The sequence below is a fragment of the Glandiceps talaboti genome, chromosome 17 (assembly GCF_964340395.1).
Source record: "Glandiceps talaboti chromosome 17, keGlaTala1.1, whole genome shotgun sequence".
NCBI lineage: Eukaryota > Metazoa > Hemichordata > Enteropneusta > Spengelidae > Glandiceps > Glandiceps talaboti.
Window position 1 is genome coordinate 14165798 of NC_135565.1, and position 14458 is coordinate 14180255.

Genomic DNA, 14458 nt, shown 5'->3' on the forward strand with positions numbered 1-14458 from the left:
TGTTTAAACTTTGGCTGTTACTTTGTTCAAGAATACTCCAACCCATTCTCAGTTAAAATCAAGAAAAATGTTTTTGGAATGGAGGTCAAAATGTTATCAAAAGTTAAGCCACTTTAGAATACAATATGGCTGCCGAGTACTCCATATGGAAATAAAAAATTATTGATATCCTTGAAAATATGACCATGGACTTTCTTGTATTATTTCAAAAGGAACAGGAGCAAGCTTTTGTATGACAAAGTTAAGAGAGAATTGAACAATTCTGATTTTCATGATAATTTGTCAGTGAAGTGTACACTACCTTAAAGGTCAATGTTTCAATCCCGGGTTATGTCATTTAGTGTTACTGTAATAATGATTACACAGGATCATTCTTTTGTTTTGGACCAGCTTTATCGCTAGGTATAGCTCAACCAAATAAATGTTTTTACACCTAGATGTTAATCCTAACCTGACATGGGCCTTTAACAATCAATTTCTTAGATCAGTCAAGAGTACATTATATTGTTGCTGCTGTCTAAAAAATACAGATCCTACACTTTTGAAATACAGTAAAAAATGATAATAGTAGATCATTTTAGTCTCGTGGCTATGCTGTCTAAAGTTTGAGTCTAATCTCCTTAAAGTTGCACTGGCTGTAATTAGAGTATTATTTTTTACAACCACACAACCAACTAAATATTCGCTGAAAATCGTTAAAATATCAATAATTAGATATTGTACATGTTAATTAGTGGTTGATTGTATCCAGATGTAGGATAGCAACAGGTTGAAATCATGATTGCTAGGGTTCGGATTTTTGGGTGTGGACCTAAAAATCAATTTGATTGGATGTATTACACCATATAATGTGTACTGCTACACAAATATGTTTACCCACAGGTGATTCAATACTGTTCAGGGTGTACAATATTACAGGTTAATCATTACATCTCACAAAACAGTTTTTTTTAAAAAGTTCCAGTAGCAGCAAGTGCAGCTTTAACTAAAATTTTTAAAGGCTTATACTATTCACAAATATATAATTAACATTTCCTGCAATATATACAATATTTCTGTCATTTTCACTAGAGTTTCACAATGTAACATAACATTTCATACCGACTAAACACAAATACACATTTGTCAATTTCCTTATTTGTCCTAAATCTACAACATTTCTGAAAAAATGTAAAATTTACATTAAGTTTTCTTCCATGAAACTCCTTTTCCTATACGGAATAGTTCTTAGGAGCGCACCATCACGGTAACTCAGTTAAGGCAAGGGGATGTTGGGTGATTCCATTCAGTACAAGGCAGGAAGTCAGTTGGATGATTTCATTATGTGATGGGTAGTACAGTATAGGTGGTGGCATTAACCAACATGGCTGGAATCAAAATTTTCACACCACTCGCTGAAAGGCTTCTAGTTTATACCATTTCTCAGTTTCTTGTGAGAGATTGATTGTTTCCATTGGAATATATACAGCACCCATGAAATCATTCTCTTTCAAATAATCACAGTTCCACACTGTTATCTGCAATGTTCTCTTCATGACATCGTTTAAGGGCACATTGTATATTAACTAAAATTAGGAAGAAAGGGAAAGGCAGCAAAAGTTAGCATTCTGTACGGAATATTTTTTGATTAACTTATCTCTCTCTCTCTCGCTCGCTCATTCACTCAGTCACGCACCGATCTGTCTATATGTCTGTCTTTCTGTCTCTCTCTCTCTCTCTGTCTCTCTCTCTGTCTCTGTCTCTCTCTCTCTCTCTCTCTCTCTCTCTCTCTCTCTCTCTCTCTCTCTCTCTCTCTCTCTCTCTCTCTCTCTCTCTCTCTCTCTCTCTCTCTCTATTTATATGTGTACAGTAACATACAGTATGATACCATACAATATAATTGGCTTGTCGTACCATTTCATTGTAAGTTGGGTTCAGCGTCTTCCTTGCAATCTTAGTTTTTCGTTTAGTTATTTTACTCGGGTCTGGAAGTAGATATAGTTTGACATAGGGATCCGGTGGACCTGCATCAGTTGGTGGTATCTGTAAAGAATTGATTTGAGGCATTATCCATCCATTCTTACACTTGATTACAACAATCCCTTTCATTTGTCAATCAAATGAACTTTGACCTTTCAAATGACAATCAAGTGAACTTTTACCTTAATATTGAGGACAAGTCTACATATTTGCTGACCAAATGAAAACTGACATTTATGTGTTGTTTCCATGACAATGGTAGTTGTTGTTCAAATGAAAACTGAATTTGATGTCTGATTTCTAAGACATAAATCAGTATTTGTTGATACTTTGCATAAAATTTAACTATAGAACATTACATTGCAATCTGGGATTTTGCTTCAGTCTTAATTTTTACTGGCAATGGCAAACAAGTAATGTTATTTGAAAATGATATGCTGAAATTGATAGGTTTGAAAAAATGCATTGAAACTGATTGGTTGAAATAGGGAGTGATGACATAAGTCTGTTTTTGAAGTGTTCATATGGATGAGGATTTGGTATTTATGTTAAAGATCTAATTCATAAAACAATTTTATCATGGCTTCCTACTTGAAAAAGCAAAGTGAAACAACATTGACCAAGTCTGTGTTTGTACCTCAATACATTGCATAAACCTATAAAAAAATTGTGGAAAGTTTGTTATTGTACGTACAACAACAAACATTTACATAATTATTTATCAATCTTTTGCAATTTATTGAGATACAAATAAGAACTTGATTTATGTTGTTTTACATTGATTTTTCAAGTAGGAAGTCATGATAAAAATTGTTTTATAAATCCAAAATCTACCATACCGAAATGTACTCTCGTTGAGATGAGTACAAGCTAATAATTTACATATGGTAGATAGTATGTGTAAATATTTACAAACAGGCATGCTGATAACTGCCATTGGGGGTGCGGTTCAATTATTCATTTGCCCTTATTAGCATTACAAACAGTAAGCGAGTCATTGTGAAGCAAAATCACAGATCGCGATGTAAACAGAGTAAACATTACAGAGAATCTACAGCACATCGGCAATTCCTTAAAACTAACATAAAAAATTCAATAATATTTACCAAATCTTTGACATGCTTCACCATAATAACTAGGGCACCATTCTTGTAATGTAGTGATACTTTCACCTCTCCACCGATCTGACCACTTTTAGGTTGGTTTCTTTCCAGTGTACTCTCTGAAATGACATCAGTGTGTTCATTAAAAGAAAGCTTGTACCTGATAATAAGGGTGTAGACACTTGAATCATGGAGTCTCTTTGTATTACAGTTTTTGAGTTATGTAGTACACGTTGATTTTAATTACAAATATGGCCACCATTCGGACAAATTTGCATGTCTCCAAAACAAAGTGATGTGTGTATGTCAAATATGATATGTCACCTTTGTGCTGGGTTTGAAAGAAACTGGATATTGCATCATGCATGTCTGAGAAATGATGCATTGTGGATGAACAGAGACTATTGCGGATCTAAAAAAAACCTTACATATTGGCTTGCTGTTTTTAATACCTTGTCTGTGCTTCTCACAATCAACACTTTATGTTGACTATGGTTACGGAATTCCTCTTAATACTCCATGTTTAAAATCTATAATTTCCATATTCCATTAATTAGAATTTCCATGAATTGTATCTTACCTTTAGGTTTGACCATTGTAATCATATCTACATCTCTCTCATCTCGTAACATAGGATGGAAGAATGTATACACCAAATCACACTGTGGAAACATATACATACAGACGTTAGATTGATGGCTGCGGGTGTAAAATTTATCGAACAGCCAAGTTTCAGATTATGCTACACTTTTGTCCCACACATATTTGCTATGTTTCTTGAGTCTAGACACTCCCATAACTACAATCATAACATCAACTGAGACTCTGTTACTATTATTGATCAGGGGTGAACAAATCATTTTGTGAACTGGTGGTCCCCGGACTAGTGCCTTAAAAAATCCAGTGGTCCTGCTGAAAGAATTAGTGGTCCGTGGTCCTTGGTCCCGCTAACGTGAAACATTAAATCTTGCCTATGAATCTATATATTTAGACGTACACCACTTATAGTTGAACAATACCCAATTTATAATGATAAATATAAAGTTGACATGCTTGGTTTCAGTCAATTGACAATTCTATTATATTTGTAACGGTTATTTTTGACGCATCGACGAAACGAAAAATATTGAACGGCGACTTCACTTGGATTTCACGAAGGATTAGAAATTTGACAGAAATATGCGACAAGAACATTGAAAAACAGTTTTACTTGGTCATGATTGCAGTATGACGACAAAAGTTGTACTACGTTTTGTCAAACTTGTGTCTGGAAACCCCAGATATTGCAAGCAAATCATCACACTTGTACAAAGAAACTGACCCCTTCAAAGTTGATCCTATAAAATCTCACGAAAAAAAAAACTACGAACACATACATTGCCTGACTAGGAGTCCTTGTGTCCATGGTGTGACTGTGTCGAGATAAAATCAAATTTACCAGTTGTCGAGGCTTTGGAAAAAGACCTAGGAACACATACATTGCCTGACTAGAGGGAGTCCGTGTGACGGTATGGAGATAAAATCAAATTCGCCAGTTATCGAGGCATTGGCAAATATCATATCACAGTGCTAAAATAGATACTTCGTTGACTATCTGTAAGTGTAACCCTAGAATCAGAATGTTCATTTGGTGTCATGCTGGTCAGTTGTTTTCCATAGCTCAAAAGATTGACCATTGTCCGTGTTGTCCATTTAAAACTTTACAGCCATTCGCGTTTCAGATGGGTCTAAATTATTTACGAGATGGATAGCCACACATTACACAGCAAATTTACTTGGGAAATGGTCGTTTATTTGAGAGGTACTACCGTAGTGTGGACACTGACGTCCTATGTTTACAGATAGTAACAGATAAGATATCGTGGGAAATGCCTTGGCGCATACCATTTCTGTCTAGGGTTGGTCTTAGCACATTATTTTTAGTTACACCTAAATTACATGCAAGGAGAAAATAAAACAGGTGGTGTATATTTTTGATCGTGTAATGTTTTATCTATTACAAAGTAAACGATAATAAGCAGCATAAATGCTCAGATTTGGAGTGCATTTGTGTTATGTTTCTAACAAGCAACCCACACACCCGAAATGGAATGAGCAACATGTGTGCACACATCTGAGCTCTGCATCTGAGGTTCGAGACCAGCATATTGCAGAAAGCAATGCAGGAGGACTGGTATGGTATTGTCAACCCTTGTAATTCATTGGAAAAACCAAGATGACAGTCAGTGATTGCTATCATGGAAGTAACTGAGGTTGGCAAAAATGATGAAACCTTTGTTATTCACTTGCCCAGTGGACAAACTTGGTAACTTTTGTCCCGGACTTTTGTGGGATAACATGAAGTTTGTGCGTCATTTGGATGACTTCATTTCATGAAAGGGGTTCTATTATAAATCATTTGAAGCTCCTTTATGAATAAAAACAATAATACAATCAATGCTGACAGTATGATAGCAAATAAAATGTTTCGTTTGATACATTTTAATTATTATACAATGAAATTATTACTCTTGTCTTCCTAATTCTTGTGTCCCTAAACCGGTATGTCCCTACTAGTAATGATATGAGCCACATGTGCGTTGAGTGTTATCTCCTGTCTATCATTTCACATTGTTGTTGATTCAGTGAAATAAACTACGATGTACGGCCGCTACTATGACGTATTGACGCACCACCAGTCATTCAACTGTCAAAGTTCACGCCCCGCCCCTCTCTATAGCATACTAAAGTATTGCTGGTTTGAAGTCGGAAGTCACCTGATAATACTTCATGACCCATCGAAAGGTCATGCAAGGCTTGTAGTTTTAGCTCCATCGTGATCGTATTTCTTGTTTGTTCACATTCAGTTGTTGCTGTTCCTACTTTTTAGCATGATTATTTACAGTTTAAGGTACTGGTCCGACGGACCAGACAAGGTCAAATTTGTGTGGTCCGCCCAAAAAAATCACTGGTCCCGGACCTCGGACCAGTGGATTTGTTCACCCCTGTTGATACATCCCCACATGATTTCCCCTAGGAAGATCAGAGTGGCTATCAACATCAGATGCTACAATCCCAAGATCAACTGAAATAAAGGTACTGAACGACTTAACATCTATAATCGGCTGATCATACCGCCCCCTAGTGGTCAGCTAAAACTATGGAATTTGTCATTCTGATGAGAATAGTTGAGCAAGACAGATTGATGGGTCAATGCTAAAAATTCTGAACTCCTTGTGGCTTAAAACAAGTAAATCATTTATCGTTGAAATATCCTATGTTCACAAAACGTATGAGCTGGAATAATTTAACATTGAAATACCCTATGTTCACAAAACTTATGAGCTGGAATAATTTAACACTGAAATACCCTATGTTCACAAACTGTATCAGCTGGAATAATTTATCATTGAAATACCCTATGTTCACAAAACGTATGAGCTGGAAATATTTAACATTGAAATACCCTATGTTCACAAAGCTTATGAGCTGGAATAATTTAACATTGAAATACCCTATGTTCACAAAACGTATGAGATGGAATAATTTATCGTTGAAATACCCTATGTTCACAAAACTGATCAAATTTAGCTAACCTCTGATATTTCTGGTGCCATGTGAAGTAACTCGCCTAACCACCTTTCAATTTCTATTTTTCTCTTCTCTGCTACTTGTTTGACATGAGTACGTCCTAAGATGCGAGTACTGGAGAGTGGTGGTAGTCTGATCCTTGGAAACGTATCTGATAATTTCTCATCTAGTTCATGAAATTCACTGAACTTCCTGAAAATGAATGATGGTTCTTTCTCACCTACCCGGCTAACTTTAATGATGTACATCTAGAGAGATGGACAGAGAAAAATATTATGATATAATTAAACCTAGACTAGCTGCAACTGGGAATTTTTTTTTCCATCAAGTAACCAAATATATATTCACTAAATAGTGCCAATGGTGCTGCAGCACAACTGTATAAATTATGTGTTGTTGTTTTTTTGAATGTGTGTGAGAAATTGGATCTCCATAGTCTTTTTGGTTTGGTAGTAACCAGGCTAATTGCTTTGTCTTTTTAAGAAAATAACATGTTACAATCAAAGTAATTTATGCTGTGGCCTATATATCAAAATAACATACAAGTTTTGTGGTTTGCCTTACATAATGTTTGTCTGGATTATACCTCTTCTGGTATCCGAACACCATAGCAGATTCTATTTTACCGTCACCCTCTCTGGTGTATGTCTTGGGTGAAAATGACAGAACACCAGTCTCATTTGAAGCACCATGAAACTTTAATTGGGCCAAGTTATGGATGAAGAAATTAATCTGAGTGGATTTAGCACCAACACTTGCTTCTATCAACCTGTAAAGAGAGGAAGGAATTCATTTTTGCTATATATGTACCAGTGATTACTTGGATCAGTGTGTGTGTGTGTGTGTGTGTGTGTGTGTGTGTGTGTGTCTCTGTCTCGCATACTAGTGGTATTTGCATTGCAGCATATATCAAAAACACTGGTTGTAGCCAATGATATGCAAATGATATGCAAATGGATGCATGATTGGTCCATGGACATGAAATCATATGAATGGTAATTAGTATATTTTGTGAAATTTATTCTTTTGGATAAACATAATTATGTAATTGTGATAGAACCCTGGCCCATAAATAACAGAGCCAGTACTCAGGCATAATTGCACTCGTGATTGTGATGTCTTCTGCTACACTTTTGCTACCTACGCTTGCGAAAATATAGCTGCAGAGAATATTGCAGTAACACATGCAGACACCATACATCATGATATTTTAACATATTACTTGTGAGTACTTTTTTTACATCGAATCTTAACTGTACAACTAAGGATAATATCTAATTATGTTATGAATACAGAAAGACACACGCTTTAGTATCTTGTGAAGTTTCACTACCATTGTCAAGAATGTTTTAATTCTCGGTACCTGAAATGAAATGTTATCACCTGGGCACATTGCAAAGATAGCAGTCATTTGATTTCTTGGTCAACATCAAGACTTCCGCTCCAAACACTACATAGTCATTACAATAGATGCACATGAGAATAAATCAACCTCCTTGTTCTATTTTGACCAACTATCCTGGGGTAGAATGTTATTACAGGTACTGAGAATAAGTCAACCTTCTTGTTCTATTTTGACCCACTATCCTGGGGTAGAATGTTATTACAGGTATCAAGAATTGACCAAATTGTGTGTAAAAACAAAGTGTGTATTAAAAGTCTTCATAGATTCTTACCTTGTAAACATTGCCGTGGCTTCAGCATTAGAGGCACTTGGTTTCAATGCATTGTGAACATATTTGATATCATCTGCCTGTGACAACGCAGCTATCCCAGAATTCAACATCTGTCAATCAAAAAAATAAGAATAGATACTATACATTTCAACCATCTGTTCTGATGGAAAAAATCCTTGTTTTCAAAGAATTTGATATCTTCAATAATGTATGGAAACAAAGATGGTACTGTCATCCTGCCATGAATAAATGTTAACAGACTTCATTTAGACAACACAGATGCATGTTTAGAGAGATTGAGGCAGAACATTTGAGAGAGAGAGAGTTTGAGAGAGAGAGAGAGAGAGAGAGAGAGAGAGAGAGAGAGAGAGAGAGAGAGAGAGAGAGAGAGAGAGAGAGAGAGAGAGAGAGAGAGAGAGCGAAAGAGAGAGAGATCAAAATTACATTGTGTACCTCAAAATGGCTAGTCAACAAACACTAATCAAAACCAAGTGACCTATCACTGAAAAGGAGTGTCTATCTGTTCTAAAACTTACCAAGCCAAAAAGATTGAAGAACAAGTTAGCATGGGACCTGACAATATTGAAGGCTTGACAACACAGATCAACAAAGTCATGAAACCTGCTGCTTGGTTTATCTCCTCCATTAATTACATAGGCCATATCAGATGTTAGCACAAATGGTGTACGGTCTCTGTAACAGAAAACATACTATCAGATGTCTGGGACACAAAGGAAGCTAACAATGCAGGACACATGTTGTGACTATTTTTTTGGCCAAATTTACTTCAATGTATGAGAGCAAGATCAGTTATGTATCTATGAGTTGAAGTTCTTAATGACTCAATGATTACTTTAAAAACCACAGTACCGTACATGTCTATTTAAACACAAGAATTATGGGTCAATGTAATATTCAGTTTTAGCACGTAAAGATATTTCTCTCACCTTCATTTTAGTAATTTTTTGTGATGGTAATTTGTAATAAATGTATGGGGCCAAGGCTATGATAGTACTTACAATGTTCAAACTGGACACAAACACTTCCTCACCCCCCCCCCCCCCCCTCAGGCAATACCAACATACCAAATAAAAAAAACTAAACACAATGAGCAGTCTTACCTTTTGAAATTGCCAAACATCTGAGCATTACCAAGGAACTTGCCAAAGTCGATATGAAACATATGTCCTGTCTGAGTCACCATGATATTGTCATTATGTCTATCACCAATACCAAGCACATAAGTAGCTACACAGTAACCAGCACAGGAATAGATAAAGTTATCAACAGCCTGAAATACAGAGTCAGTGTGTTAGGGTTATAACATTACTGTAATTATTACATATATACCAGTGATTACTTGCACCTATGTGTGTGTATACTAAGTAGTGGTATTTGCACTGCAGTGCAATATAAAAACATTATTGCATATCTGTATGCTAATGATATGCAAATGAGGATTAGATCATTCTTTGGTGTATGCCTCTTACCACTGCAGTCTGGGTTTGAGCCAAGCATTGACTGGGTGTGATAAAGAATTAGATACCTCTGAAAATATCTGTTGTCAGAAGGGTGATGATTTTTTGAATTTCATTTGGATAAATGAAGTATCTATTATTGGTATTATTATTGATACAATGTAGGTTCACGCTGGTTAAAAAACAATGAAAACGCTGATAATTGTGACAGACGTGTAGTTTTAACGAGTACTACAATAAGAGAAAGTAAATATATAATTACTGGTATCTTTAAAGAGCTTACCATTAACCCTGTCAATCAATGAATTATTCTAACTTCTGTCTTCATTTATGTGTTTGGCTAGCTCTAAATTTGGGTATTTCAAAGTACTTTTCCCATGGTTACCTGTTCTATATTATCAGTGGAAAACAGATACTCAACCATACATGTATTGTTTCCTGAATTTTCAACCTATGTAAACAGGGTTAGTGTTTCCCTATTGTGGTGACCAGGTTAACAATACAACCTTTCAAGGTATAATTACCTTTTGGTACTCAGCTTCTGTTGGGTTGTATTTTTGAAGCCAATCAGCTAGTGGTTTGTCCTTGAATGACCCTGTTAGACCACGTTCTACCTGAATCTTACGCAATGTCTCACAATCTGGGATAAGTTCCACCAAACCTGTACATAAGAAGTATGATGTTATTAACTTATCAACTGAAACATGGGACACATGAATGCATATACAAGAGTAAAATGTATGTAAAGTTAGGTAATGGGGTAGTACTTTAGATAACTGAAATGTAGATGGTACAACAATATGACTAGAATGATCTAAACTGCAGTTCAAAAAGGGATTTTACATCTCGTTGCAGATCTCGCGAGTTATGCAGATATGCCTAGCAACAACGGTTGTCAAATGTGATCGTTGTCAAGCTTTCACCATGGCCATGTGTGATGATGTTGAGAACAATAGTGTTGCTAAGCATTTGGTACTTTTAGCTTGATTACCCTCAAGTGGTTATTATGGATTCAATGGCTCATGCAGGATTTTACGAGAACTGCTGCAAGATGAAAAATGGCTTATTGTCTAAACAATAGAGCAAGGCCACAGAATGCATGCATTACTGCCTAAATTTGGGCACTTGCACTTGAAGATTGAATAGTAACTTGCCTAACAGATGGACAGACCCCTGATCCAAAGGGGTACATGACCATATAAGGACTGTATTATTTTTATAACATATCAAATGAATGTTCATGATGAGAATTGATTTGGATTTGTGTATTATGAGTTACATTATTTAGATTGACAAATTTGAAATCACTAGTTTGATGAGTTACTTCAGATCTTTCTATTTTATATTGGCCTGAGCAATTTATGAATAAACTGCATTTGCTGGTATATATGCAAAGTATTTCTACATCAAGCAACAAGATACCATATGCACATACAGGCATAATTTTGAAACAGTGGGTCTTTTAGATGTAGTACTAGTAAATACCTCTATTCTGTCCAGTAGCCCTACATGTTACTGTTACTGTGCTAAAGTACTTTCACAGAGTATGTGTACACACCTCTATTCTGTCCTGTAGCCATACATCTAAATGTTACTGTGCTAAAATAAAGTACTTTCAGAGAGTATGTGTACATACCTCTATTCTGTCCTGTAGCCATACATCTAAATGTTATCATCCTAAGATCCAAACCTCTCTGTAACCACAGTTTATCCATTAAACCAATCATTTGTAATGTCAGCATATCCTGACGTATATCTTCACCTGCCTGTAATAACAATAGAATTGAGTAATATATCCTAACAACTAATTATTAAGTAATCACTTTTAACCACAATTAATTAATGAATTAATTAATTAAACTATTTATGCATGGTGATGTTTCAATAGGTAGTGATTACTTGTTTTACCTGGTTTGTATAAAAATAAACTTTATACACATTTATTTTTTAGTTTTTGTGATTATTAAGAGCTACAACCATGGACTTGATTTATGCTGTATATATATAAATGATTTTTCTTTTTCCATTTATGATGATCGCAACAGGGTAAAACACTGTGTAACGGCTGTAGTTGTAATTTGAACTGAGACATACCTTGTACATAACTGCAATTTCTTCTGCTATAGGGTCTGTATTTTGAAAGATTAATCTAAGAGGTACAGTGAATGATGTGAAGTAGGAACAACTCTGAAAGATAATACAGTATAATATGTATCATAAATAGGTGTCATCATTTGAGATATTTCATTTTCTTGTCATAGAAACCTGAAAGGTCTACTGCAGATTTGGATTCATAAATAAATCTATTTGTACTGTATAAGGTGTTCACAGACAATTCATTATATCTGTCAAATTTTACTAGATCCCCCCCCCCCCCCCCCCCCCTTACTGGACATGTTACCAGCATTTTTTTCAACATTTGATGGCTTTGGACTGGTCTCAGAAATGTTGCATCTTAGTAAAAGTGGATGTTCTTCACAACTTTTAGTATACTATCTCAGATTAGGACATTGTATAGATTATAGCAATGCTTAATAAATCGCTTTGATTCAGTAAGGGATCTTGCTGTGTGTAGTATCTCTGTTACTGTCAGTGTGGAGAATCTTGCTGTGTGTGTGCTATCTCTGTTATTGTCAGTGTGGAGAATCTTGCTGTGTGTTGTATCTCTGTTACTATCAGTGTGGAGGATCTTGTTGTGTGTTGTATCTCTGTTACTATCAGTGTGGAGGATCTTGTTGTGTGTTGTATCTCTGTTACTATCAGTGTGGAGGATCTTGCTGTGTGTGTGGTATCTCTGTTACTATCAGTGTGGAGAATCTTGCTGTGTGTGTGGTATCTCTGTTACTATCAGTGTGGAGGATCTTGTTGTGTGTGGTATTTCTGTTACTATCAGTGTGGAGGATCTTGTTGTGTGTGGTATCTCTGTTACTATCAGTGTGGAGGATCTTGTTGTGTGTGGTATTTCTGTTACTATCAGTGTGGAGGATCTTGTTGTGTGTGGTATCTCTGTTACTATCAGTGTGGAGAATCTTGTTGTGTGTTGTATCTCTGTTACTATCAGTGTGGAGGATCTTGTTGTGTGTGGTATCTCTGTTACTATCAGTGTGGAGGATCTTGTTGTGTGTGGTATCTCTGTTACTATCAGTGTGGAGAATCTTGCTGTGTGTGTGGTATCTCTGTTACTATCAGTGTGGAGGATCTTGTTGTGTGTGGTATCTCTGTTACTGGAGTTGAAATGCATTCTATGCTTATATTAAACAAGCCTTCATAGGAGACATACATGTACTCCCCAGCTGGTTTGTTCAATGACAAAATGGTGTTTAATTACCTTGACCTTTAACTGACCCACATCTAGACTGGGTGAGAGTGGCAATCTTAGATTCTTGGTATATTTCTGAGCTACCGGTTCAAGTCTTCTGTGTAGTATCACCTACAAACCAAACAAATATGTGTGAGACAGTGTCATGTGTGTGATTACTTTATCGTTGATGTGTCACATCGATTTTATCTTTTGCTTTTACTTTACACCTGCATTTTCTTTGCTATATTTTATTCATTTGTTGTTTTCTTTCCATCTTTAGTTTCAATTTATTCACCTCTGGAAAGCGAATTTCCAATGCATTTTTATGTAAATGGCAATAAAGTTATATTATATTATTATAATTCATTATTATCATTATTTAAGATTTGTCTTTATTTCATTTGAAATAACATTTTCATCATGAAATGATGGAAAGACAGTTAACCGGTTCAGTTTTATAGAACAAAGACTGTATGCCATCAGTAACAAAGAGTAGATGTGAAGTCACATTGTTTAAGAAATGCATTTTTCTAAGTATTTGGTTTGATTTATTTGTAAATGTTCACCTTACACTGTTGAGTTGTCACCATAATACAGTGCATCTGGCTTAATTAGGAAATTATAAACACATATTTATGGAAACTAATTGAAAATTGTAAGATTGCAAGGTTGTTTTTTGTATCGAAAATAACTAGGTTTCCAATGTAGTTAGCATCAAAATGCTGCCTTAAAACAAATCTATTTCAGCAAGGTATATGTAGTAGCTACCACAAGACTGACCACCAGCATACAATACCTGTAGCACAGTACATGCTATATCACCAGGATCATAGACACCAAAAAAACCATACCTGTAGTATAGTACATGCTATAAGCCCAAATCATAACAATCACAGGACGACACCAAAAAACCATCAAAATACCTGTCTTACAGAATCTTTGTGTTTCTTGACAATCTCAGCGACTTCTGACAGTTTATTCATGAACTCATCTTGTTGCTGAAACTGATCTCTCAACGCCTGCCCACATGTACTTAACATGGCCCCTAGTACCATCTGGAATCGTTGACTGAACTGTTGGTCTGTTAAGTTGTCTTTCAAATGCCTGTATACATAACAAAATAAGTCAGAGAGAGAAGGTGAGATCAGAAATGAAATTGTTGAATGGTGCACTTAGGCTGTCTTTCAGCATTGTCGCAAGCCATGGTCTGTTTTACGACAACATTCTTAACGAGCCTCCCACAGGTTCGAAATGTAGTGGTAGAAATAATGACTCTGGTTTGCGAGAATGTCTTTTAGATGCTTGTATACACAACAAAATGAATTACAGTGAAACTTAGTGAGGCGAGATCAACAGAAGACAGTTGAATTA

At 35.7% G+C, this 14458-nt stretch overlaps 1 protein-coding gene across 1 annotated transcript in view; it reads right to left on the bottom strand.

Annotated features, from left to right (window-relative positions):
* Window positions 1-226: 226 nt before the first annotated feature.
* The window catches only part of LOC144448094 (phosphatidylinositol 4-phosphate 3-kinase C2 domain-containing subunit beta-like), a 28400-nt gene continuing 14168 nt past the window's right edge, over window positions 227-14458 (bottom strand). The window contains exons 15-28 of the mRNA XM_078138248.1: window positions 14011-14191; window positions 13115-13216; window positions 11881-11973; window positions 11423-11552; window positions 10311-10447; window positions 9430-9599; window positions 8845-9001; window positions 8309-8418; window positions 7197-7401; window positions 6638-6880; window positions 3643-3724; window positions 3066-3181; window positions 1894-2022; window positions 227-1565 (exon numbers count right to left, since the gene is read on the bottom strand). Coding sequence (XP_077994374.1) covers window positions 1383-1565; window positions 1894-2022; window positions 3066-3181; window positions 3643-3724; window positions 6638-6880; window positions 7197-7401; window positions 8309-8418; window positions 8845-9001; window positions 9430-9599; window positions 10311-10447; window positions 11423-11552; window positions 11881-11973; window positions 13115-13216; window positions 14011-14191 — 2038 coding nt within the window. The 3' untranslated portion in view covers window positions 227-1382. The remainder of the gene's footprint in view (window positions 1566-1893; window positions 2023-3065; window positions 3182-3642; window positions 3725-6637; window positions 6881-7196; window positions 7402-8308; window positions 8419-8844; window positions 9002-9429; window positions 9600-10310; window positions 10448-11422; window positions 11553-11880; window positions 11974-13114; window positions 13217-14010; window positions 14192-14458) is intronic.